The sequence below is a fragment of the Girardinichthys multiradiatus genome, chromosome 2 (assembly GCF_021462225.1).
Source record: "Girardinichthys multiradiatus isolate DD_20200921_A chromosome 2, DD_fGirMul_XY1, whole genome shotgun sequence".
NCBI classification, from domain to species: Eukaryota; Metazoa; Chordata; class Actinopteri; order Cyprinodontiformes; family Goodeidae; genus Girardinichthys; species Girardinichthys multiradiatus.
The window spans coordinates 40,373,665-40,396,671 of record NC_061795.1 but is presented as its reverse complement, the minus strand read 5'-3'; the positions used below and the strand labels follow the sequence as shown (position 1 = coordinate 40,396,671).

General features: G+C 38.9%; 1 protein-coding gene across 2 annotated transcripts; it reads left to right on the top strand.

Moving 5' to 3' along the window:
• Positions 1-1,990: 1,990 nt before the first annotated feature.
• On the top strand, positions 1,991-21,869 carry LOC124859650 (probable E3 ubiquitin-protein ligase HERC4). 2 transcript variants are annotated; one of them, XM_047352560.1, is made up of 24 exons: positions 1,991-2,133; positions 6,153-7,763; positions 9,160-9,280; positions 10,127-10,203; positions 11,573-11,794; positions 11,897-11,988; positions 12,439-12,569; positions 13,642-13,766; positions 13,842-13,921; positions 14,012-14,130; positions 14,265-14,324; positions 14,569-14,671; positions 14,846-15,041; positions 15,130-15,278; positions 15,376-15,492; positions 15,605-15,703; positions 15,880-16,056; positions 16,151-16,291; positions 16,394-16,560; positions 16,639-16,699; positions 16,812-16,882; positions 19,400-19,583; positions 19,657-19,759; positions 21,205-21,869. In XM_047352560.1, exons 2-24 carry the CDS (start codon positions 7,553-7,555, stop codon positions 21,420-21,422), a joined length of 3,024 nt encoding a protein of 1,007 aa, XP_047208516.1. In that variant the 5' UTR covers positions 1,991-2,133; positions 6,153-7,552; the 3' UTR covers positions 21,423-21,869. The 2 variants fall into 2 exon arrangements, with proteins under 2 accessions (XP_047208516.1, XP_047208507.1); XM_047352551.1 differs by having other exon boundaries at positions 14,566-14,671.
• The last annotated feature ends 1,138 nt before the right edge of the window (positions 21,870-23,007 follow it).

Genomic DNA, 23,007 nt, shown 5'->3' with positions numbered 1-23,007 from the left:
AAGATTTGCTTTTCCTTTGAACCACTCCCACTTTCAGCCAAACCTGCATAAGCCTTAACTGTCTCTGCTTCTGAAACCTTGCAAATATTTGTCTTGTTTTGCTCAAAAACTGTCTGAGGGTTCCCTGCTTTTGTTTCTAAAACAGTTTGCTGTGTAACAGTCTTAGCTTTATTCGCCAAGTTTTGAGCTTTAGAAGTGACCTGTTGTGGGAAACTGTCAGATCCTTGGCAATTTCTGGTACTGAAACCTCTTGCTGTTCAGTAATTTCTTTAGAAACATTTTGATCATTGATCCCCATTTTGTTGTGTTTCAGAGACCTTCTCTATTTCAGGGATCTGCTGTTCAGAAATCAACATTTCATTTCAAGGAAGCTGTCTGACCCTCAATAATTTCCACTATCTACAACATTTTGTCCAGAAATCTTTTGATCATTGACTGTTTCTGGCTCAGATGCAGTTTCCAATGAAGGAAGCCAGAGTACCAGGTGAGAACCCACGCTTGCAAACTCCATGTAGAGAGATCCCCGAATGGGAGTCCAACCCAGGACCTTCTTGCTACAAGGCAACAGTAGCAACTGTGCCACAGTGCAGCCCCAGTGCAGATTTTCCAACAGAGATTAAAGCTAGCGAGCAGTGCCAGGCTCATTTCTCTCAATAAGACCAGTAAAATAAAAGAATTATCCCAAGGGAAAAGATTGTATTACAAGCTCTATTTTCATTTTTCTCCTAAAAAAGCTATTTTTATTTATTGTTTTCTGAAGATTCTGACCTGTTCTACTTGAAATTTTCATGTTGGTACTTTTTCGATTTTAGTAAAAAAGAGAAAATTATTTACTTGCACTGTTTGCGCTTTTTCTTAGCCTTCAATTCTTTAGGCTGGTACCTCTTCAATTTAAGAGGAAACAAAATTGTTATTAGTATTTGTTTGCATTTTTAAAAAGTATTTTAGAGGTTTCTATTTTAATCTGAAATAACAGCCTTAGATTTATTTGCCATGGATTGCTTTTATTTATGATAAAATAGCTAGCTGTTTACTATAAAAGTGCGCTTTAATAGTTGAAATGTGAACATGTGGGTATGTAAGACACATAGACACAAAAAAGCGGGGCTTCCGTTGGGACCTTTTGCTAGGAGGAAATATTTGTAACTGTACCTCAGTGAGTTTTAATTGAATATCCCTGATGTAGGAGTACCTCTGGTAAATTCATTCTGATTTAGTTTTTTAACTTTTATTCCTCCTTTTCTGGAGGAAGTGTTGCTTTTTTGGACTATCAGAATCTTTTTCCAGTTTTCTTCTGAAACGCTGCAGTTGCTAGGGAATATATGGGGTTCCATTAGTGCCACAAATATGTGTATGTGTCTATTTAAGGTGTATGTAGTGTGTCTATGTTAGGTCTGTATGTAAAGTGCACCATACCAGAAAAAGAGGTAGCAGCTGCAGGAGCCCCAGAAACATGCACAGGTGATAGTACTGGGCCTACTGCTTATCCCTCTAGTTGGACATAGGATCCATATGAGCAATTTAAAAGCAAAGAAAAATCAGAAAATTGATGTTTCATAAATGCCAGGACCTTAACAATAAAAAAAAAATTTCCCCCACATTGTCCATTGCTTCTAATTTCTGCCTTATTCATACAGGCATAGCCTACAGTTAAATATTGAAATGTTTTTATTTGTTTGGATTTGGACTTTTTTCTTTTTTTTTTTTATGCATGAAGCGAGAGAGAGAACAATATGAACCAATGAAGGTTTCTGTAATAGTACCAGCAGGAATTTAAAATTACTTTCACCCCTGATGTTCATACAGGTCTCTGAACAATAATTACAACACTAACAGCACCTTTAAATCTGCTCTGCTTCTTACGGGTGCGGCAGAACAATGGGAATAATTTATTGAACTTACTGTGGATGAACTCTCTTCTCACTTGCTCCATTTCCTGTTTCCTATCAGGTTTAGCATGTTGGTGAACCAGAAAATCATCGCTTGTCCCCATGACAATCGACAGGTCTGACTGTTTGACATGTCAGAAGTACGACTGGCTCGACTCTCCTGGAGCAACAGTTCAGTCAGCAGGACAAATATGACAACATGAAGGCTAAAAAGGTTCAATGGAAACATGAAAACATTTACCTGGTGAGACACTCAGTTCACCAGAGAGATCAGTTGTTAGACGTGTGGACAATGATAGGAATTTTTTTGGGAAGTCCTTTACACAATGGATGAATCCTTTACATTTCAAGGTTCAAGACTTTTAATGTCAATTCACCATATATGTGCACTACATACAGAAGAATCAAAATCTAGTCTCTCTCTCTCACCACGGTGACATAAAGCATGCAGCACAATATTACTAAAGATTGAGATGATGAAGACTATCTATAAAAAAAGAGTGTTCTAAGGCACATATGAGTCAGTTCAGAATCAGAATCAGAAAAGCTTTATTGCCAAGTACGTTTTTGGACATACAAGGAATTTGTTTTGGCGTAGTCGGTGCAATACAATACATATTAAACAGTATAAACATATCTACAATATAATATAAATATATGTGCACAGTTTTAAGTGAGTGAGAGTAAATACAGGTCCTTCTCAAAAAATTAGCATATTGTGATAAAGTTCATTATTTTCTATAATGTCATGATGAAAATTTAACATTCATATATTTTAGATTCATTGCACACTAACTGAAATATTTCAGGTCTTTTATTGTCTTAATACGGATGATTTTGGCATACAGCTCATGAAAACCCAAAATTCCTATCTCACAAAATTAGCATATCATTAAAAGGGTCTCTAAACGAGCTATGAACCTAATCATCTGAATCAACGAGTTAACTCTAAACACCTGCAAAAGATTCCTGAGGCCTTTAAAACTCCCAGCCTGGTTCATCACTCAAAACCCCAATCATGGGTAAGACTGCCGACCTGACTGCTGTCCAGAAGGCCACTATGGACACCCTCAAGCAAGAGGATAAGACACAGAAAGAAATTTCTGAACAAATAGGCTGTTCCCAGAGTGCTGTATCAAGGCACCTCAGTGGGAAGTCTGTGGGAAGGAAAAGGTGTGGCAGAAAACGCTGCACAACGAGAAGAGGTGACCGGACCCTGAGGAAGATTGTGGAGAAGGACCGATTCCAGACCTTGGGGGACCTGCGGAAGCAGTGGACTGAGTCTGGAGTAGAAACATCCAGAGCCACCGTGCACAGGCGTGTGCAGGAAATGGGCTACAGGTGCCGCATTCCCCAGACCTGGGCTACAGAGAAGCAGCACTGGACTGTTGCTCAGTGGTCCAAAGTACCTTTTTCGGATGAAAGCAAATTCTGCATGTCATTCAGAAATCAATGTGCCAGAGTCTGGAGGAAGACTGGGGAGAAGGAAATGCCAAAATGCCAGAAGTCCAGTGTCAAGTATCCACAGTCAGTGATGGTCTGGGGTGCAGTGTCAGCTGCTGGTGTTGGTCCACTGTGTTTTATCAAGGGCAGGGTCAATGCAGCTAGCTATCAGGAGATTTTGGAGCACTTCATGCTTCCATCTGCTGAAAGCTTTATGGAGATGAAGATTTCATTTTTCAGCACGACCTGGCACCTGCTCACAGTGCCAAAACTACTGGTAAATGGTTTACTGACCATGGTATCACTGTGCTCAATTGGCCTGCCAACTCTCCTGACCTGAACCCCATAGAGAATCTGTGGGATATTGTGAAGAGAACGTTGAGAGACTCAATACCCAACACTCTGGATGAGCTAAAGGCCGCTATCGAAGCATCCTGGGCCTCCATAAGACCTCAGCAGTGCCACAGGCTGATTGCCTCCATGCCACGCCGCATTGAAGCAGTCATTTCTGCCAAAGGATTCCCGACCAAGTATTGAGTGCATAACTGTACATGATTATTTGAAGGTTGACGTTGTTTGTATTAAAAACACTTTTCTTTTATTGGTCGGATGAAATATGCTAATTTTGTGAGATAGGAATTTTGGGTTTTCATGGGTTGTATGCCACAATCATCCGTATTAAGACAATAAAAGACCTGAAATATTTCAGTTAGTGTGCAATGAATCTAAAATATATGAACGTTAAATTTTCATCATTACATTATAGAAAATAATGAACTTTATCACAATATGCTAATTTTTTGAGAAGGACCTGTATAGAGCAGTATAAGATGCAAGAGCAATACAACAGTGCAGGTGATCATTGTGCAAGTAAAGCAGGAGTCCAAGCTGAGCGTTAATGTAACACATAGAGTTGCAGGTTACAGGTGTCCTGTCAGCAAAAAAGGGGGTGTGGGGGAAAGGGAGAGTGTCAGGGTGGTTTCCGGGCTTTGTTAACCAGGCTGGTGGCAGATGGAAAAAAACTGTTCTTGTGGCGTGAAGTTTTGGTCCGGATGGACCGCAGCCTCCTGCCAGAGGGGAGAGTTTCAAAGAGTCTGTGACCGGGGTGGGAGGGATCAGCCAGAATCTTCCCTGCCCGCTTCAGGGTCCTGGAGGTGTACAGTTCCTGGAGCGACAGTAGACTGCAGCCAATCACCTTCTCAGGAGACCGAATGACACGCTGCAGCCTGCCCTTATCCTTGGCTGTAGCAGCGGCGTACCAGATGGTGATGGAGGAGGTGAGGATGGACTCAATGATGGCTGTGTAGAAGTGCACCATCATAGTCTTTGGCAGGTTGAATTTCTTCAGTTTCCGCAGGAAGAACATCCTCTGCTGGGCTTTCTTGATGAGGGAGCTGATGTTTGGCTCCCACTTGAGATCCTGGGAGATGATGGTTCCAAGGAAGCGGAAAGATTCCACAGTGTCAATTGTGGAGTCACAGAGGGTGATGGGGCAGGTGTGGCTGGGTTCTGCCTGAAGTCCACAACCATCTCTACTGTCTTTAGAGCGTTGAGCTCAAGGTTGTTCTGGCTGCACCAGTCCAACAGATGGTCCACCTCCCATCTGTACGCGGACTCGTCACCATCAAAGATGAGTCCGATCAGGGTGGTGTCGTCCGCAAACTTCAGAAGCTTGACAGACTGGTGACTGGAGGTGCAGCTGTTGGTGTACAGGGAGAAGAGCAGAGGAGAGAGAACACAGCCTTGGGGGGAACCGGTACTGATGGTCAGGGAGTCAGAGACGTGCTTCCCCAGCCTCACGCGCTGCTTCCTGTCAGACAGGAAGTCAGTGATCCAACTGCAGGTGGAGTCGGGCACACTCAGCTGGGAGAGTTTCTCCTGGAGCAGAGCTGGGACGATGGTGTTGAAGGCAGAGCTGAAATTCACAAACAGGATCCTGGCGTAGGTTCCTGTGGAGTCCAGGTGCCGGAGGATGAAGTGAAGGGCTAAGTTGACTGCATCATCTACAGACCTGTTGGCTCTGTAGGCAAACTGCAGGGGGTCCAGGAGGGGGTCGGTGATGTCTTTTAGGTGTGAGAGCACAAGGCGCTCAAAGGACTTCATCAGAGGTCAGGGCGATGGGTCTGAAGTCATTAAGCCCTGTGGTCCTTGGCTTCTTGTGAACAGGGATGATGGCGGAGGACTTGAAGCAGGCTGGCACATGACATGTGCAATTCTGCAATAATTGTGCAATCCGGTAAGCGTTATGGCAAAAATAATAAAGCCTTTAGTTCAGTGATGTGATAAAGTGTTAATGTGCATTTGGTTCCTGAGGTTATTGAGAGAGGAGGGATGTTGGCAGGGCAGGGAGAGTATGGAGCATCCTGACAGCCTGGTAAATAAAGCTGTCATCACTGGCCAAGAAGACTCAACAGCTATACTATAACCTTAGACTGATTATTTTACTTATAAATATTTACTTTGTTCTTAAAGAGTGTAAAAAAGTAGGGAAATTTAATTTAAGAACGGTGGTTAACTGTGGAAACAGAAAACTGTTTGCAATTCCAGACTTTATTACCTGTCTTAAATTGTTTCATTTAAAATAAGCACAAACATACTGGGAGTTCTGGGTATTTTATCTCTGGATGTAACAAATGTGGACATGAACAAAAGGCAGGAACCTTGAACTTAATCTTAAAACCTGAGTTTAAAATGAAACAGATTGTCCAATAGATTTAGACCATTGGAGCTCTGCTGAATGTTTTTAATGAAATACTTTGTTTTTAACTGTGAAGATTGTTGCTAGATCAAAGCTGATCGCTGGATGTTGTTGTTGTTCAGGGTCACCGTCTGATGGTTTGCTGCTCCGCCTGGTGAGAGGAGAACACCACCTGCAACCTGTTCACCTGCGGCTTCGACAGGCAGACCATCGGCTGGAACATTAACGATCCCGGCTCTGCTGCAGAAGAAATTATCTTTTCCTTTTCCTTCATCTTCTCCACATTGGTAGCACACAGTGAAACCTCTCCCACAGCGTGTGTTACTGTCTTGTTGGTGTGAAAGAACCAACGAGACACCAAGTGTTTGTGGCTTGTGGCTGACAGGATGGAGTCTGTCTTTATAGCCTTAGGACAGTTTAAATCCTCAGATAAGTCCTCACCTTAGACCTTTTCCAGAACAACATGACATAATTTTTGCCACATTGTACACCTTTCTACACAAGTGCAGGACAGCAGCAGGACAGTCTGGGTATTTGTTAGAGCAGTGATTCACAAATGGTTCAGCTTCTAAACCCCAAAGTCACAGTGGAAGAAAATTGTGAACCCAACTACTGGATAAATGTAGAAGCATTACAGGTAAGTCAATTGAACAAGGGTTTAATGTCAATAGAAATGGTATCAACACGGAATAAATTGTTTATATGTAATTCGTCTCTTTATTGTATAATTTGTAGCAGTATATGTATACCATTATTAGTTTTTATTTTTATTTAGATTTATAAAGAGGATCTCAAGACCCCACATTTTTTTGACTCGCGACCCCTTGTGGGGTCCCAATACCTACTTTGGGAACCACGGTGTAAGAAAGACACAATTTCCAGGCACCACAGGACGCATGAACTTTTTCAATTTGGACTGGTGGCTACTACAAAGTGGGAATATATTTCACAAGTATGGGACCCTGTTGGGTTGGCAAATATATCAGCAAACCCATCAGGCATCCTACGTTGGTTTTCCTACTGACTTTCTGCCTTTATGGGCCCCATATTTCAATTTTGACGAAGTAGTGTTTTTATGCTTAAAGTGTGGTGATAAATGATATGACCAGATATCATTTGGGAATTATTTTGAAAGATATTTATTAGTGTGTATTTTTCCCAAAACAGGCAAGTTTATTACAGAAGGGATTTTTTTTATTAAAAGTCGTTAACTAGTTTCCAGTTTCCGTGGAAAATGTAAAGAAACCACAACTGAGAAAATATTTGGATGTAAAAAAAACAATTCTGCACTTAGTTTTAGTTTCGCTTTTGTGTTTTTTTTGTTTTGTTTTGTTTTGTTTTTACCCACAGTGTAGTAAAAAAACAGCTGATTCGCCCCGCCCACTGCTGTGCATGAACGTGTAGAGTTTTGTTTCTCCGCTTTCAGCCACAATAGTTTCCCAGTTTAGGTTTCGTTTCTGGCTGACAGCTGAGCCGCATAAACAAACGTCGGCGTTTGTTCCTGGTGAGGCTCACAGACAGGATGTTCTCTTGGGGAGAGGACTGTCAGCGAGGTTTCTGGCTGAACGGAGACTCCAGCACAGATAAAGGAGTCCATCATTTAAATGTCGGTTATAACGTGACGGGTCTGTCTGCAGGTCGCAGCGTCCTGGCTTTCGTTAAAAGCAACGGGAACGCGTTCATTTTGCGCACTTATGAGAGCAAAGATGGAAACAGGGTGAGAGGAAAACAGAGTGAGTATCTGTTTGATAAATGTGTTCATGATGCCGGATAAAGGCTGTTTATGACTTTTAAACGGTTGATATTCAATAGTGGCATTAATTTAAGACTTTTAACGATTTATTAGAACCGTGCTATTTTGGTATGGACTTATAATATAAGCTCCAGCTTCAAAGATTTCTTAAAAACAACTACTGAACACAAGCATAAGCAGAATTTGTTGTGATTTACTGTTCTTACTATATTCAGGCTCATAATGTAACATCAGTAGCGCCACTAAGGGGTGGGCCTGAGGTGCCTGAAGCCAACCCTTTAATTTTATTACACCGCCCCTCCGCTTCAATTTCTGTCACTCTCTTCTGTGTCCGCACTGAACTGATACCGAGATCGTATATTTAGGTCAAACATTTTTGTTAAAGAGTTCAAATTAAGTTTTAAATCTCTTAAAAAACAATCAAAATTTTGCCTGGGCATAAAACTATGAAGCCTGTCAAATCAGCAGTTTTCTTTTTAATAAATACATGGAAAAACCTCCAGTAGTTGACATCAGACCTGAGTTTCAGGTTCTGCCTTGGCAACATACCTAGTTAAAACATCTGAATATCTTTTATGGCTTTTGGTTTTTGTTGTGACATCCTATCTGGCCCCCTTTTTCTGTATTGATACAGGCTTAAATATTTACATACTACCCCACCAATATTTAGATAAATGCTCATAGCACGTCACACTTTGAGCGCATGCTTTCAGTCGGGTTGAAGTCAGGTTGATGGAAGGCAGTTTTTGAAGCTCAATGTTTGCCTGCCTTGGATGTATGTCTGGGATCATTGTCCAGTATAGAATATGTGTAATGCACCACAGGCAGCTGAATGATCCCCCAGCATGATGCCTTAACCACCGTGCTAGACAGTTCTGTCAGTATTCTTAGCAACCAAAGTCCAAAGAGGAAATCTGAAAGAACTTCTAAGAGAGAACTATTGATCAAGAACACTTTAGAAGATTGCAAGAGAGTCTGGCTTAGTGAAAAATAAAGAAAAATGGTTGGCTCAAGACCTTTGGCCAGCCCTGCATATAAGTCTGTGTTGTTGCTTCATCAAAGACTTCCTGAACCAAAGAATGGTCCAGTTTTATTTAAACTAGAAAATGGTCGAATGAAACCATACTTCTAAGCTTCATCCTACTAATGAAAACACTAAATACATTACACTTGCCTTCTAAGACTTTGTGTAAAGGTCATCAGCCAGATCCTCACATTTCTATACGATACCTTTAACAGAGTGATGGAAAAACCAGGCTTCCAATATGAGTAGGCAAATAAAGTGGGATCACTTTTTAGCTGACCCATCAGTTTGATGGTAGCAATGAGCAAATTGTTATGTTAACCCAGTGCATATGAACTATGTGTATTTGCAGAGTTTGTGAAATGTAAGGAGAAGATTGAGGCCGTGAGCTGTGAAGATGATGTGGTAACGCTGCTGTCTGAGAGAGGCTCAGTTTTCTGTGTGGACACGACCCACCCTCCGTACACACCAAGGTGAGGAAACACGAAAACGTTACTATACTGATATATAAATAGCTTTAAAGGAGACATATCATGCCTTTAAATCTTTCTTTTCCACACTTAAATCATCCAGTTGCAGTTTAAATAAAGTGGAACTGAAATTCTTTGGTCTGAATTCTTTGTTATTGTAGCTCCACAGGGCCCTCTTTTAACCTTGTTCTGAGGTTTGTCCAAGTGCAACTCGTTTTGGTGCCGTCTCTATAAATACTAGCACTTCACGCCCCCCTGTAGTTTGATAACAATTATCTAGCGCCGCAGAGACAAGACAAAAGCAGCGTAAATAATGCAGAACTGTTTATGTAATTATAACATTCAAAACAGGCAGTACAGTTCAGCAAATTTAACCAGCACTTCAAAGATGCTGTGGGACGGTCTAATAAATATCGTGGGCTAATACACCCAACAACTGAACTGAACCTATCCTCTTTCAGCGTAGGCATACTTGAGCTTGGACTACAAAATCATAGAGAGGAATAAATATCCCAGATACGCAAAATTGATCAGCTGGAAGTCTATGACCGTGTTTAGCTGTTCCGCAGCAAATTCTGTGAAGTAACAATTGGAAAAACATAACTTATGATAGAAAAAACTAAACGGACTGAAAAATATGACCCAAAAAGGACATAAAAATGTCTATGCAACACTTGTAGAGACTAAATTCAACTTTTCTGCACTCGTACAGACTCCAAGTACAAAACACAATGTATTTTAAGGCTAAAAAAGTGGATTTTGCATGAAATGTCCCCTTTAACTCATCCTGCAGTTTCTCTGATTCTTAGGACCTTTGATTAAAATGAGTATTTTTTTATTTTCTTGCAGGATATTGGACGCTTTCTCTAACATACAAGTTGCACAGGTTGCTTGTGGGAGCCAGCATTCAGTTGCCCTGACCAAAGGTTTTTAAAGTTTCTGCATTCTGGATGGCAAATTACGTGATTCATTACAAACTTGTAATATTTTCCTCTTGTCAGTATTATCTTCATCATATTAATATGAGTAGTTATTTATGCTTAAAGCACACATTAGGAGCTGTCTTTAAAAACGTAATGCGGCAGAATGTATTTGACTCCAGATTCATAGTGTTTGTTGACTTTAAAACATAGTTTCATATAATAGTTTATTGTAATGACAGGTAAAACAACTGTTTTTGAAAGTAATATACAATTTGTTGGAAGCAGTAGACTTTTACATTGTTTATATAGCAGTTTGGATTTGACCTAGAAAAGCTTGTTTTGTCATCATACCAAAAATTCTCATTAAAACAAAAAAGCTCATCAATAGTTAGAAATTCGGACAGTGATGCTGGTGACTGATTGAAGAAGATTATTTCATCATCAGGAAATTTTGTTGGCACTATTCCACTGCAGGAACGATTTCCAGGAATCAATTTCTGAGACCATTTTTTTTTTACCTCTTCTTCTTTCCTGGCATCTATCAGGGTAAAAAGAAAAGTTGCCAGGGCTGACATTTACAAGAGAAAGTGATGTAAAGATAAAGACGTTTGAGACCTTTTAATATTACCCTGAACCTAATTTCTAATTTCCCCTCGGGGATCAATAAAGTATCTTTGAATTGAATTGAATTGAACCTTCAGGGTGGAGCATTTTAGGGGGAGGGAGCTAAACTGTTTAAATTGTAATAATTTTCTTAGCGAAACGTTTCATTTTTCCTGTTTTAACCTCCTCTACTTCTCATACTTTTGGTTTATTCTAAATGTGAATGTCTCAAAATCTGCTTTAGTTCCAATCAACATAGTATTTTAGTGTTTATAAAAGTTTGTGTTAAAACTGCTGGCTTCTTCAAATGTGTACCATTAACTGACTTTAAATGTGGCAAGAAATGAGACGTCTATGTTTGTGTGTGCAGTTTTCTCTTGCTTATTTTATTAAACATCAGATCTTGTTATTCTCATGAGGAGAATCTTTGTTTGCTCTCTTGCACGTAGCAGAAATGGGTTCAGATACAAGCAACTTACAACCCAAAAGGTTTCAGGTTAAGGGTTCAGGGTAATTTTGTTTCCGGGGATAAAGGTTCAGGGTAACACTACAGAACATCTTGTTTTTGTTAAAAGCAGCACTTTTATAGATCATTCCCAACTGTCAGTAATAAACAATGAAACAGGGTGTAACGTAAAATTACTCAATTTTGCTCCATAATCATTTTGTAATTTCAAGTTTCTTAAGATAACAAGTTAAAAAGTTTAAGACAATAGGAAAGAAATGCAGCTGTGAAGTTTAATATTCAGTTCTGGTTGTCTTCCCTCAGAGTGTCAGGTGTATACGTGGGGCCTGGACTCCAGGGGTCAGTTGGGCCTGGGGAAGAAAAGTTCAGGAGCCAGATCACCACAACAAGTCCGATCCTTATCGTCCGTCCCTGTGGTTCGGGTCTCGGCAGGAGGAGACCAGAGCTTTGCCCTATCTGTGTCTGGAGGCGTGTTCTGCTGGGGCAGAAACAACTGTGGACAGCTCGGATTAGGAGACACAAAAGGTGCTGTAGGAAATTATTTGATCAAGTTGTCACTTACAACAACATATTCAAATGTCTAACCTTACATATCTTACATAATAAATCTCATACTTTTTTCTTTAGACACACATACGCCAACTTGTGTTCATAGTTTGAATCTGAAGAAAACACGCGACATTTGCTGTGGAAATGACCACACGGCCATTTTGACAAAGGTTAGACCGCAAAATCAAAGCATCCTACCACTTTTTTTCAGTTTTTTAGGGAACAGGTAATATATTTTTGGGAAATTTAAGGAAAACTCAAAATTGCATCTCCTACATTATAAATGATTTCTGGGAATTACTGTTAAAAGTATTTCTTAAAAGAAGTAGTTTCAAAGAAATAAAAATAAAAATTGTGGTGTAACTAGATGTGGATTGAATGTTACAGCCAAAGATCGTAACAGGCCTCAAAGCAAGAATACAATTGGTCATTCACTGTTAATACAACTATTTGACTATTAAGTTACAAGAGGCTAAAAATATCTTTTGAGTTATGAAAAATAACAGTTAAGTTTCCATTTCTGCTCTAATTTTTTTTTTCTTATTTTAAATGTTTAACTTAAAATAAAAAATATGTTTAGTACAACTGCTTGAAGATGTGTTGTTTGATGAATTTTTCAGCAGGGGGCAGTGTTCACATTTGGCTCTGGTCAGTATGGACAACTTGGACACAACTCCTTTCGAAATGAACTCCACCCTCGACTTGTTGCTGAACTTTGGGGGGCGAAAGTTATAAAAATTGCATGTGGAGGGTAAGTTACAGCTCTTTGTATTATTGCCACTTGAAAGGAAAAGGTTGTCTTGCTAAATCAGAAGGAAGTTGAAGAATACAGCGTTAGTGAGAAGCTCACTTCACATACATTGCAGTAATTCTGAACTTTTATTGAAATCCTACCTCATGTTTTCCTTGGAAATGAGAACACAATGATAACATTCAAAATCAATAGTTTTTTGAAAAGAAGGATTTGGTACAATAGTTTCAATTTATTTCTCTAATTCACACAGGATCAAATGTATTTCTTCAGACTAAAATATATACATACATTCCCACTAATATCTGCCTAAATCACCCATAGTAAGTTGTACCTAGGCTACACACCTTTTGTAGCCATTATTAAGTTCCTGGTCTAATTTTGGGTGTATATTTGATGTCTCTCCTAAGCAGAATTAATAGGGTTTATTTAAATAGGTTAGTTTCCTGGCACGGACCTGGTTTTTAAGCATAGTCTACAAATTTAAAATATGGCTGTGGATGAGTTTCTGGGAAAGCTGTTCTAGAATCTCAATGTCAGCCTGGTTTATCCGTTCCAAAACGTAGTTTGATGGTTGTTTGGGATCATAGCCCTGCTGGAAAACCAATCGGGAATGGTCTCTGAGGTAGTTAACAACATGACTACCATGTAAATCTACCATCACATTGCTTCATTCCCAGATCTTTAGGTAACGAATACAGGAAACATTGCCTTCTTAATAAAAGTCCACAGATTTTAAGTGGTGTAACCTTAGACAAACCCGAAGCTGTATAATCATTTTTGTTACAGGTATTTTGAAGGTTAATTTACAAATTATTCATGTTGGACAGGTGGTAGCTTTTCACCACTGGTGACTACGACATCACGGAGCCCATTCCCTATTTTTCAGTATTTCTAACCCTTATTGTTCAGTAGCATTGGTAAGGAAAAGGAAGGCCCCACAGCATGATGCCGTTCTTTATGCTATAAGTCATAGCTGGAGACAGCACAAGTTACGCTGTTTCCAAGAAAACTATAAAAAGAAATGCACCAACATATTGTTTATAACATTTATAATGTGCTTTCATCCTAGAAATCACACATTAGTTTTGACGGAGGGCTACAAGGTCTACTCCTTTGGTTGTGGAGCGCAAGGTCAGCTGGGAAACAGAGAAGAAAGCAATCCGTCTGTGCCACTACCTGTTCTTCTACCTCGCGGTAACTATATCTGCTGGATTAAAAAAACTTCTGCAATCTTTGGAGATCTAATTTAAAAAACAAATTTCTTACCAGTTTCAGACTCAATGGATCCCAAAATTGGAACCATCTTTGCTGGAGAAAACTGTTCATTTGCAACATGCTCTTTTGATGAGGTACTAACAATATATACCAAGCATAGGGACAACCATGCAGGGGGATCAGTATGGTGAAAAGTAACTCACCTTTTTTTTTTCCATTTACAGGATGTTAACAGAAATTTAGATGCTAACAGATTCAGCAACGCAACTCAGCACGGTCTAGAAGTCATGGTTGATAACTGGACGTCTAAATGTGATGACAAGTTGTGGAAAAAGATTAGACAGTGAGTAAATGCCATTAGGAAACTGTTGAATAGCATCTTGTCAATGACTGTTCTAATTTAATGTTTTCATTTAGACTGAATGCCTTTTACTTTTAAGTGAAAAGGACCAAAACATTCATTCTTCTCCTCCTCAGGGAAATCCGCAGAACGTTTTCATCCGCAGCCTGTCTGAATAAAAGCTTCCTTGAACAAAGGTAAAAATGAGTCTGACATTTTTCTAATCTTGAAAGTCAGAATATCAGTTTTTTCTTTTAACTCATATTTGTATTGTAATTCAAATTGTCAAAACATAATTAAAGATCACATAATTTTTATTAATCTTCAATATTTTTCAGTATGTTTGATATTTTAACATAGACCAAATACTGTCCAGTTATTATTTTACCTTCCAGAAAGACCATATTTTATGCCGACTGTGTTTTCTTTTCTTCTTAGCAGAGATAAACATTTCCAAACCTCATCAAAGTGCCATGGTCTGAACCTGAAACTGGCTCGACAGCATTTTAAGAAACTGGTGAAGACGGAATTTGTTTGGGACCAGGTTTGTTACTGTTCCTGTCTATTCCTTATATGCATTCATTTTGCATTCATCTCATTTTTTCCATCCACTTGTCTTTCTGTCCGTCTGGAAAATGATGTGAATAAACTCTGCTGTGTGAATTAATCAGAGACACATTTACATTCTAACCCAACAGTATTTTACTTCTGACCTCAGGTCGAAGCTGCGGTTCTGCATTTGCTCCCTCTCCTTGATAAGAACCCAGTTGGAGTGGAGAGTCTGAGGATCTTTCTGCTCCTCAATGAGCTTCTTCATATCATTCAGAAATACAGAAAGCAGCAGAGCAGCAAGCTTGCTGAGATGGTCGCTGCTGCTGTGACAAGCCTGTCAAGGAAAAGCCTTGAGGTTTTAGGTACTGTTATCCAGCTCATCTGAAATGATTTTGGAAATGTATTAAAGCTGGAACTTATAGCGGAAAACCATCATGTGATCATTTTTAGGGGAGTGGTGGTCATCGCTGTCGCCATCCAGCATGGGGAGGTTTGTGAGCGTGTGGAAGCAAGCGCTCTCTGTGATTTTGTCCAAAGAAAATGTTCCTCGCAGTGATGGTGTCAGAAACCTGCTTCAAGTCCTTCAGTACATGTACAATGTCAGTATTTCAAATCTGAAACAGGAACTCTATTTCCGTTTTTTCTTTTTATAGATAATAAATGATAATTAAGGTCTTCTAAATGTCATTTTTACAGGTTAACAGCAGGGTTGCAGAGTCTCGAAGGTTGCCAGAAAGTGATTTTTATTTGTCGTTCAACCCAAATTTTCTTCGTGAAGAGCTGGAAATCTGGCGTTTAAAATCAAAACGCAGAGTAAGAACGTTTTTGTCAGATTTAATACGGAAATTAAACAGACACTTTGGTGTTCATCACACACTGAACAACTAGAAACTCTAAGATTGTATTGTGCTTTTTATCTTTTTAGTACGTGCGTTCTGAGCCACTTGTTCTGTGCAGCTTCCCGATTGTGATGGATCTGCAAGCAAAGAAACTAGTTTTTGACATGAATACCTTTTTCACCATGGTAACTGCTGTTTCATTAGTGCCTTTACACAACAGTAACACAATGCTATGAAGTTGTCTTTAGAGTATGATAAAGTTTTCCATTTTAAGATGCCTGTATGTCTTACAAACTTTCTGTGTGTGAATAATCTATATGATGTGTTTCACTTACAGTTTGTTGGATCTTTTTTCAAACAGGAGGAATTCATAATGGGTGTTTTGGAACAAATCATTGCGGAAGCATTTCTGGACTTAGGATTGTGTTACCCAAACGCTCCAGTCTTCCAACTGTACCTAAATCGAGCTTCTGTGTTAAAGGACACATTTGAACAGCTGGCTGATGCTGATCAGAGAGACTACAAGAGGGAACTTCAGGTAAACTTAGCAAGGCTGGAGGTTCAACAGACATACTTAAGTTATTGTTTAGCTACTTCTGTAGAAATCTTACTGGTGCTCTTTTGTGTTGCAGGTGTTTTTTGATAACAATTATGAAATTGATCCTGTCTATGTAAAAGACTTTTTTCATGAAGTCTTTCATGAGTTGATGTCTGCTGAGTCTGAGATGTTCATGTTCAATGACTCCAAAACATTGGCATGGTTCTCCTCTAAAGTAAGACTTGTTAGTTTTGTAGGAAAATATAATTTGACTCACAGATTGTATGTTTAGTTAATTCCTTTTAAACTTGTTAATGATGTAAACCACCGATATCAGGCTTCACAGGAGGACAAGCGTTTCTACCTGTTTGGAGTTCTGTGTGGACTGGCTTTGTACAACCACATGATCATTTACTTACCCTTCCCACTGGTGCTGTTCAAAAAGCTGCTCGGAGGGAGCCCTACGCTGGACGATTTGAAAGAATTCAGCCCAAGTTTTGGCAAGTAAGTAGAATTTATAACTAGAGTTTAAATTAAAATTATTAAACATTTAAAACGGATCTTTGTGTTGTTTTCTTTAAGGAGTCTGCAGTGTATCCTGGACGAATACACAGATGAGGACCTAGAGGACATATATTTTTCAGTGGGTATTGCAGTGAGAAACTTTTCACGACTCATTTTAGATATTTGATGTCTAACAGGTTTTTTGTTATTAACATAGAGATAAGTAACACCAGAATTTCCTCTCTTTAAAGATCCCCTGGGATGCCACTGAGGTCGCTCTTGATCCTGAAAATCCTGAAAAGCAAGTGACCAGCGAGAACAAGTAGGACATATCTTCTTCTTCTTCTATCTTTCGGCCATTTATTATGAGCCTTTCACAAAGATGCTACTTTTTCCCTTTTGTTCAGTTGAATTTAGAAATATGGCCAAAGGTAATACAATACTATATTAGATTTTTTTCCACAACAGCAAGGCATTCTAGCGGGAAATAAAACATATATTACATCAACTGAAGAATAAAGATGATTTGATCATAGATCAGATTATGTGTTGGATGTTTAGATTATTGTCCATATATTGAATTAATAACTGCCTCATGAAATAATCTAGGAAACATTTTGGTGGGACTAAAAACACAGATGCCTGTTATACCTTTTTTTATCCATCTATCTTCCAATTATCTGAGATCGGGTGATGGAGCAAACAGTTCCAAGAGGGAAACCCAGACAACTTTCTGAGGTATCCCAAGGTGTTCCAAGGTGATATGTAGTACGTCCCGCAGGTTCAGGTTCTGTCCTGGGTGTATCCTCCCAGTTGGACATACCTAAAAAAAAATCTAACGGAGGCATCCAGGAGTCATCGTGATGAGATGCCTGCACCATCTCGACTTTTTTCCACCTGGACAACAGAGCTCCTCAACCTGTCTCTAAGGCTAAGCCTTAGGCTAAGCCTAAGGCTAAGAGGATGGCCATTTTGGCCACTTGTATCCAGAATCTTGTTCCTTCAGTCATGATCCATATCTCATGACCATAGCTGAAGGTTGGAATATAGATGGACTGATATCGAGACCTTCACTTTCATCTCAGCTGTTTCTCGGTCACAGTACTGCAGACCAGGCCCCAAATCTGTTCATCCATATTCTGCTCCATCTTTCCTTCACTCATGAACAACACAAAGGACCACAACTACGCCTTGAGGTTCTGTCAATAAACATCATAAACAGGATTGGTGAAGAAAGGCAGTCCTGGCAGAGTCCAACCCACACTGGGAACAAACTCGACTTGAAAAGTCTGTGTAAAGAAAGCCAACATAGCTCTTGTTTTTGGGTATACAAGAACTAGATAGCCCTAAAAGCCACCCAGGTCCACCATACTCTGGCATTACGCCTCCACAAAATACCTCAATGGGCACAGTCATAAGCCTTCTTGAACTCCACAAAACACACGTTGTTTGGACAATCTAATTGATTCAATGAAATCTGGAAATCTGGTTCACTGTTTCTCAGTTAGTACAAAAGCCGCAACAGTCCTCCTGAATTCAAATGTTTGACAATCAGTCAGAAACTTTTTTATTAACACACTAAAGTAAACTTTTCTGAGCAGACTGCAAAGTTGGAATCCACTCTTTGCTTCCCTTTCTGAAAAATCGGGACCACCAGCCCTATTTGTGTCCTCGAGGATTTTGTCTCAGTCCTCCATGGGATATTCAAATGCCTCAGCCTTGGATGTTGTATCTGGAGGGTGTTTTTTGTCTGTGTAAAGTGCAAGCCACTGGTATTTCTTCATTTCAAAGACTAGTCCTGCCTTTCCTTGTTTTTATTTAAAATCCCACATCCTCCAAAAAACCACAGCAGGTCATAGTGTGTGTTCACATTACATGTTCCTATTGACTGTGCCAAGGGCTTGTCCTGAGTTGGATGGAGAAAAGCATTCAAATATTTACCCACCCACTTCAGCAGTCAGCTCCATATTTGAAGGAACATCTCTAATTAAGCAAATTTAAACCAATGTTTAACATTGCAAATGCTGAAACACCATGATATAGATGTTTTATTTAATGATTTTGTTGATAACTGACTGTTACACTGTTGGAATTTACGTTTGAAAAAAGACAGATGTTATGCTTTGATGCTGCTGACCACAAACAGATTTTGTTCAAAAATAAAAAGTGTGTTCAAAACAAAATAAAGAAAAAGACTTTGTTTCTTTTGTAAACAAATCTGTACAAACAAAGCAAATCAAATAAGGCGCTTCAGTTTGCTTGATTCTTTTCATCAGTTCTAGTTCGATCAATTTGAATCTCTTTTCAAAAGGAAATGGAAACTAAAGAATCCTAACTTCCTACCAACTAAGCAGGAATGGTTGACTCTTCGTAAACAGGTTCTTCTTGTTCCATCAAAGGTAGACCGCCATCATAGATTTCATTTTTGAAAGAACACCTCATTAAGACACATTTTGTAGCTCTAGCTTGGCTCTTTTTTCAAACAGAAATATAAACTACACTAAAAAACTTAATTGAACCTTGATTTTCACACCAATAATAGGTCCAAAGCCGTTTTTATTATTCCTGTGGGATTTAGCGTTAGTGGTAAGCTAACACCAAGTTAGGTTTGTAAGCTTCTTTGCATCATCTGCAAAAGAAAAAAAAAGATGACCAAAGTTCTAATTAAATAAAACAGAACAAATTGAGGGCCCAGAGTAGATCCTTGAGGTATGCCACATTTAGATTTTCTTAAAAAATTAAGGGAGTTGGGCCAAGCCTTAGAATGAAACTAAGCAGTTGCTTCCCTGACATTTGTCTGAAACATCTGGCTGACTTACAATTTTTATCATCTGAACAGGAAAGAGTTTGTGGATGCCTTCGTGAACCACGCCTTCAATGCATCTGTGAAGTCTGTGTTTGAGGAGTTCAAGCAAGGTTTCTTTCAAGTGTGCAACCGGGATTTGGTGAGGCTTTTTACGCCAAAGGAGTTGCAAGAAATCCTAGTGGGAAAGGATTTCCATGACTGGGAAAAGCTTAAGCAGGTACTTTCTCTGACTGTATGTCTTTCGAGATGTGTAAATCACCGCTGACACCAGGTTTTATTTTTGTTTATAGAACACAGTTTATGAAGGTGGGTACAGTGTCGACCACCCAATCGTACAGACGTTTTGGGAAGTTTTTGACGAGCTTACGGAGAATCAGAAGAAAACCTTTCTATGTGAGTATAAAATCAGATTTTGTATAGAACAATGAAAAAGAATTAATGAAAAACAAATTTTCCTGAACAAACCATATTACATTTTCTAAAACTAGCAGAAAAACAGGAAACACATTTTTGGATTCAATGTAAATTCTGGCAAAAAAGTGTGATGGATCATTGGCATCCATTTTAAAATACACTGGCTACTGGTTTACTGCATTATTACAAACATTTTTTAGTGTTTTCACATAAACATAAATAACAAAGGGCAGACAGAATAAAGTGAGGGAAAGGTCTGAGCTCCTGTTTTATCTTCATTGTTTATTTTGACTTTTTTGCTGAGATTGTGTTAGTGTCTAAATAAATCTATATAAAACTGTATTCCCTGGTGGCTGTGGCCTCATGTGTCACATTAATTTACTCTGTCATAAAGCAAAACTTTTGGTTAGGCTTCTTAGTGTCATATAAATGGTAAATGGACTGAACCACAGTTGCCCACAGATACCCAAACATACCTTCATGGGTCTCATCAGGGCCATGCCTCAAAAGGTCAAGGCTCTTTGGTTAAATTCTCTGCTTAAAAAGATTTGCTTTTGCCAAATTCCTTTTAATGACCTTATGTGATATTCAATATTTGTTTGAGAGTCTGTTACTTTTTCATTGGTTGTAGGCCATAAATGTACATATGTATATATATACATTTAAAAAGATATTTTCTATTTCCATTGTTATATATATGTACATAAAAAAATAAAGAAAAAAAACATTTGAAAGCATACTGGAGTCCAATTCCTTTGTTTATACAAACTTGGCAATAAAGCTGATTCTGATAATCCTTAAAATAAATTACTACTTTAAATATATTACTTTGTGTGGAATAAATGTACGACTTTTACTGTTTGAAATGAACCAGAGAAATAAATTAACTTTTCAATGCTATTCTATTATTCTCTTTGAGACTGACCTGTAAAACATTTATTAAATGTTTTATTCAGCCCATTGAAGTGGATGAACGCTGCCACCTAGTGGTCAATTGTGTTACAGCATCACTTCCGCAACATTTGTGTGATACTCCTGTTTCATTCTTGTTTAAGAGACTTTACGCAGCTCTGGTTGTATTTTTGCTGTCTATCTCGAGTCAACTTGTTTCTATACAGATATACTGTATGCTAAATTTTGGTGTTAGCCAGTTATAACTTGCTCATTGTTTAGTTAAAGCTGAATTACTTCCGGGCAAAACATTACACCCCAACATGGCTCTAATAGTTTAGATCCACTGTGCTGACGGCAGACTAAACATATCTCCCATTTCACTGTCACTTGTATGTGGGAAAGTAAAGAAAATGTCTGTAGATGTTCATATTTTACTATAAAATGTCTCCATAAAGGCTCTTGCTCTTACTCTTAGTTTTGACCCTGCTATTCCACAGATATCCACTGATAACCTCTTTTACCTCCATCAGGGTTTGTTACCGGATTTCAACGGGTGCCTATCCTCGGCTTGGATAAGATAACGATGAAAATCAAAGTTAAACACTTCCAGGATCTCTCCGACCAGTATTATCCTGCGACACACACATGTTCCTCCACCCTGGAGCTGCCGCTGTATTCAACCAAAGAAATCATGCAAAGCAAACTGACAGAAGCTCTGAGCAACAAAAGGATCAGTCAGTGTCTTTGATTCAGGTCGATGTCTTGACTGCATCTTTACTGTGTGATGAAGACTTTTTTACTCACCAACACAAATCTGAACAACAAGCAGCCATGGGGGCTATAGTCTGTTAGTCCATATGAAGAATATGTGTTTATATAAAGAAAAACCGGTATTAAGCTAAAACTGCTTTTGGTCAAATATTGCAAGGAAGTTGCTTCTGTCATGGAGTCATGTTTAACTGATATATTCATTTTGTAACTCATTAATATAGTTTTAAAAAGAAGAAAACTCAACAGAGATGTAATTCTTAAATTATGCCTTTATTTGTTCACATACTGTTTTATTAAATATTCAAATCTCAGTTTGATATTTATGTACCACCCTTTTTTGTGTATGACAGTTTCACCCCTTCTGAACACACTTATTTTGTTTTGGCAACGATTTAAACCTGATTAAATTTTACTGTGACTCAGATTCTTTTTCAGTTTAATTGGCTTTTGAAGAGTCTCTTCAGACAGAAAAAGACTCCTTTCATTCCCTTAAGAAAATAACCTACTCTGTACTTTAATGATCTTAAACAATGTGTTCCCATTAGTGAATCTACAAGTATTTATTCAACCATACAAGATGCCGGGTGTCAGGGGCTGGCGCTCATTTCCAGTGGTCATTGGGCAAGAAGCGGCTGCAAACACTGACAGATCGTCAGTCCATCACAGGGCAATACAGAGGCACACAGGACAAACAACCATACACACACACAGTAATTCAGAAAAGCATTTTTGAGAGCCCATTTAACCTAACAGTCATGTTTTCGGACAGTGGGAGGAGTACCTGGACAGAACATACACATCCAAGGAGAGAACATGCAAACTCCACACAGAAAGACCCAAGGCTGGGATTCAAACCCGGGACCTGTTTGTGGCTAGGCAACAGTGTTAACAACTCCATTGTGCAGCTCCCATTTAAACATGGGATTATTATTTAAATTTTATTTTTGTTCCAAATAAAACTTAAATGGGATCAACTTCCTTCTGTTGTCTCTATAAGGGGTTTGGATCATATTTTATAGAAAAACTCCAACTTTAAAAGTTTTAGCACTGGAAATATCAAATCTTACAAAGCTTAATTCTCTATTTGAAATATATTAATAAGAAATTGTACATTTGGTAAAGCTACACTCAACCCTCTTTACTGTCTTTTGCCAGTAGGACAGCACTTGTTCACAGTCACTCCCAGTCACAGTTACTTACAGTTTTCTCCCGCAAACAGGGAGACGGATCTATGAGAATTTCTGTTTGCACAATTCCTCTCGATTATCCAGAATCCTGGGTCCTCTTCTGTAGACCTTAACTCAACCCAAAACTTCTATAGGATTAAGGCTACAGATCCTGTGGAAGAGAAACCATCCCACAGCATCACAGATCCTCCACCATACTTAACAGTGAGCATAAGATGCTTTTCAGACCCACCTTGATTATTGCTGCTGAATAAATTTTTTCTTACTTGACCTTAAGTGGGGTAAGCTCCAAATAAGGTCCTAGGATAGTTTAGCAGCCTTACATTTAAAATTACACGGGTAGGACGGAAAAGTTAATTCTTTCTCAGTAGGCCT

What these genes read in the sequence shown, in the direction of transcription:
- LOC124859650 (XM_047352551.1), top strand. Translation starts at nt 7,553, where the DNA reads ATGTTCTCTTGGGGAGAGGACTGTCAGCGAGGTTTCTGGCTGAACGGA. An exon ending in TTGTGGAAAAAGATTAGACA is followed by an intron (nt 14,131 to 14,264) that starts GTGAGTAAATGC and finishes TCTCCTCCTCAG; the next exon opens with GGAAATCCGCAGAACGTTTT. An exon ending in TGAATACCTTTTTCACCATG is followed by an intron (nt 15,704 to 15,879) that starts GTAACTGCTGTT and finishes TTTTTCAAACAG; the next exon opens with GAGGAATTCATAATGGGTGT.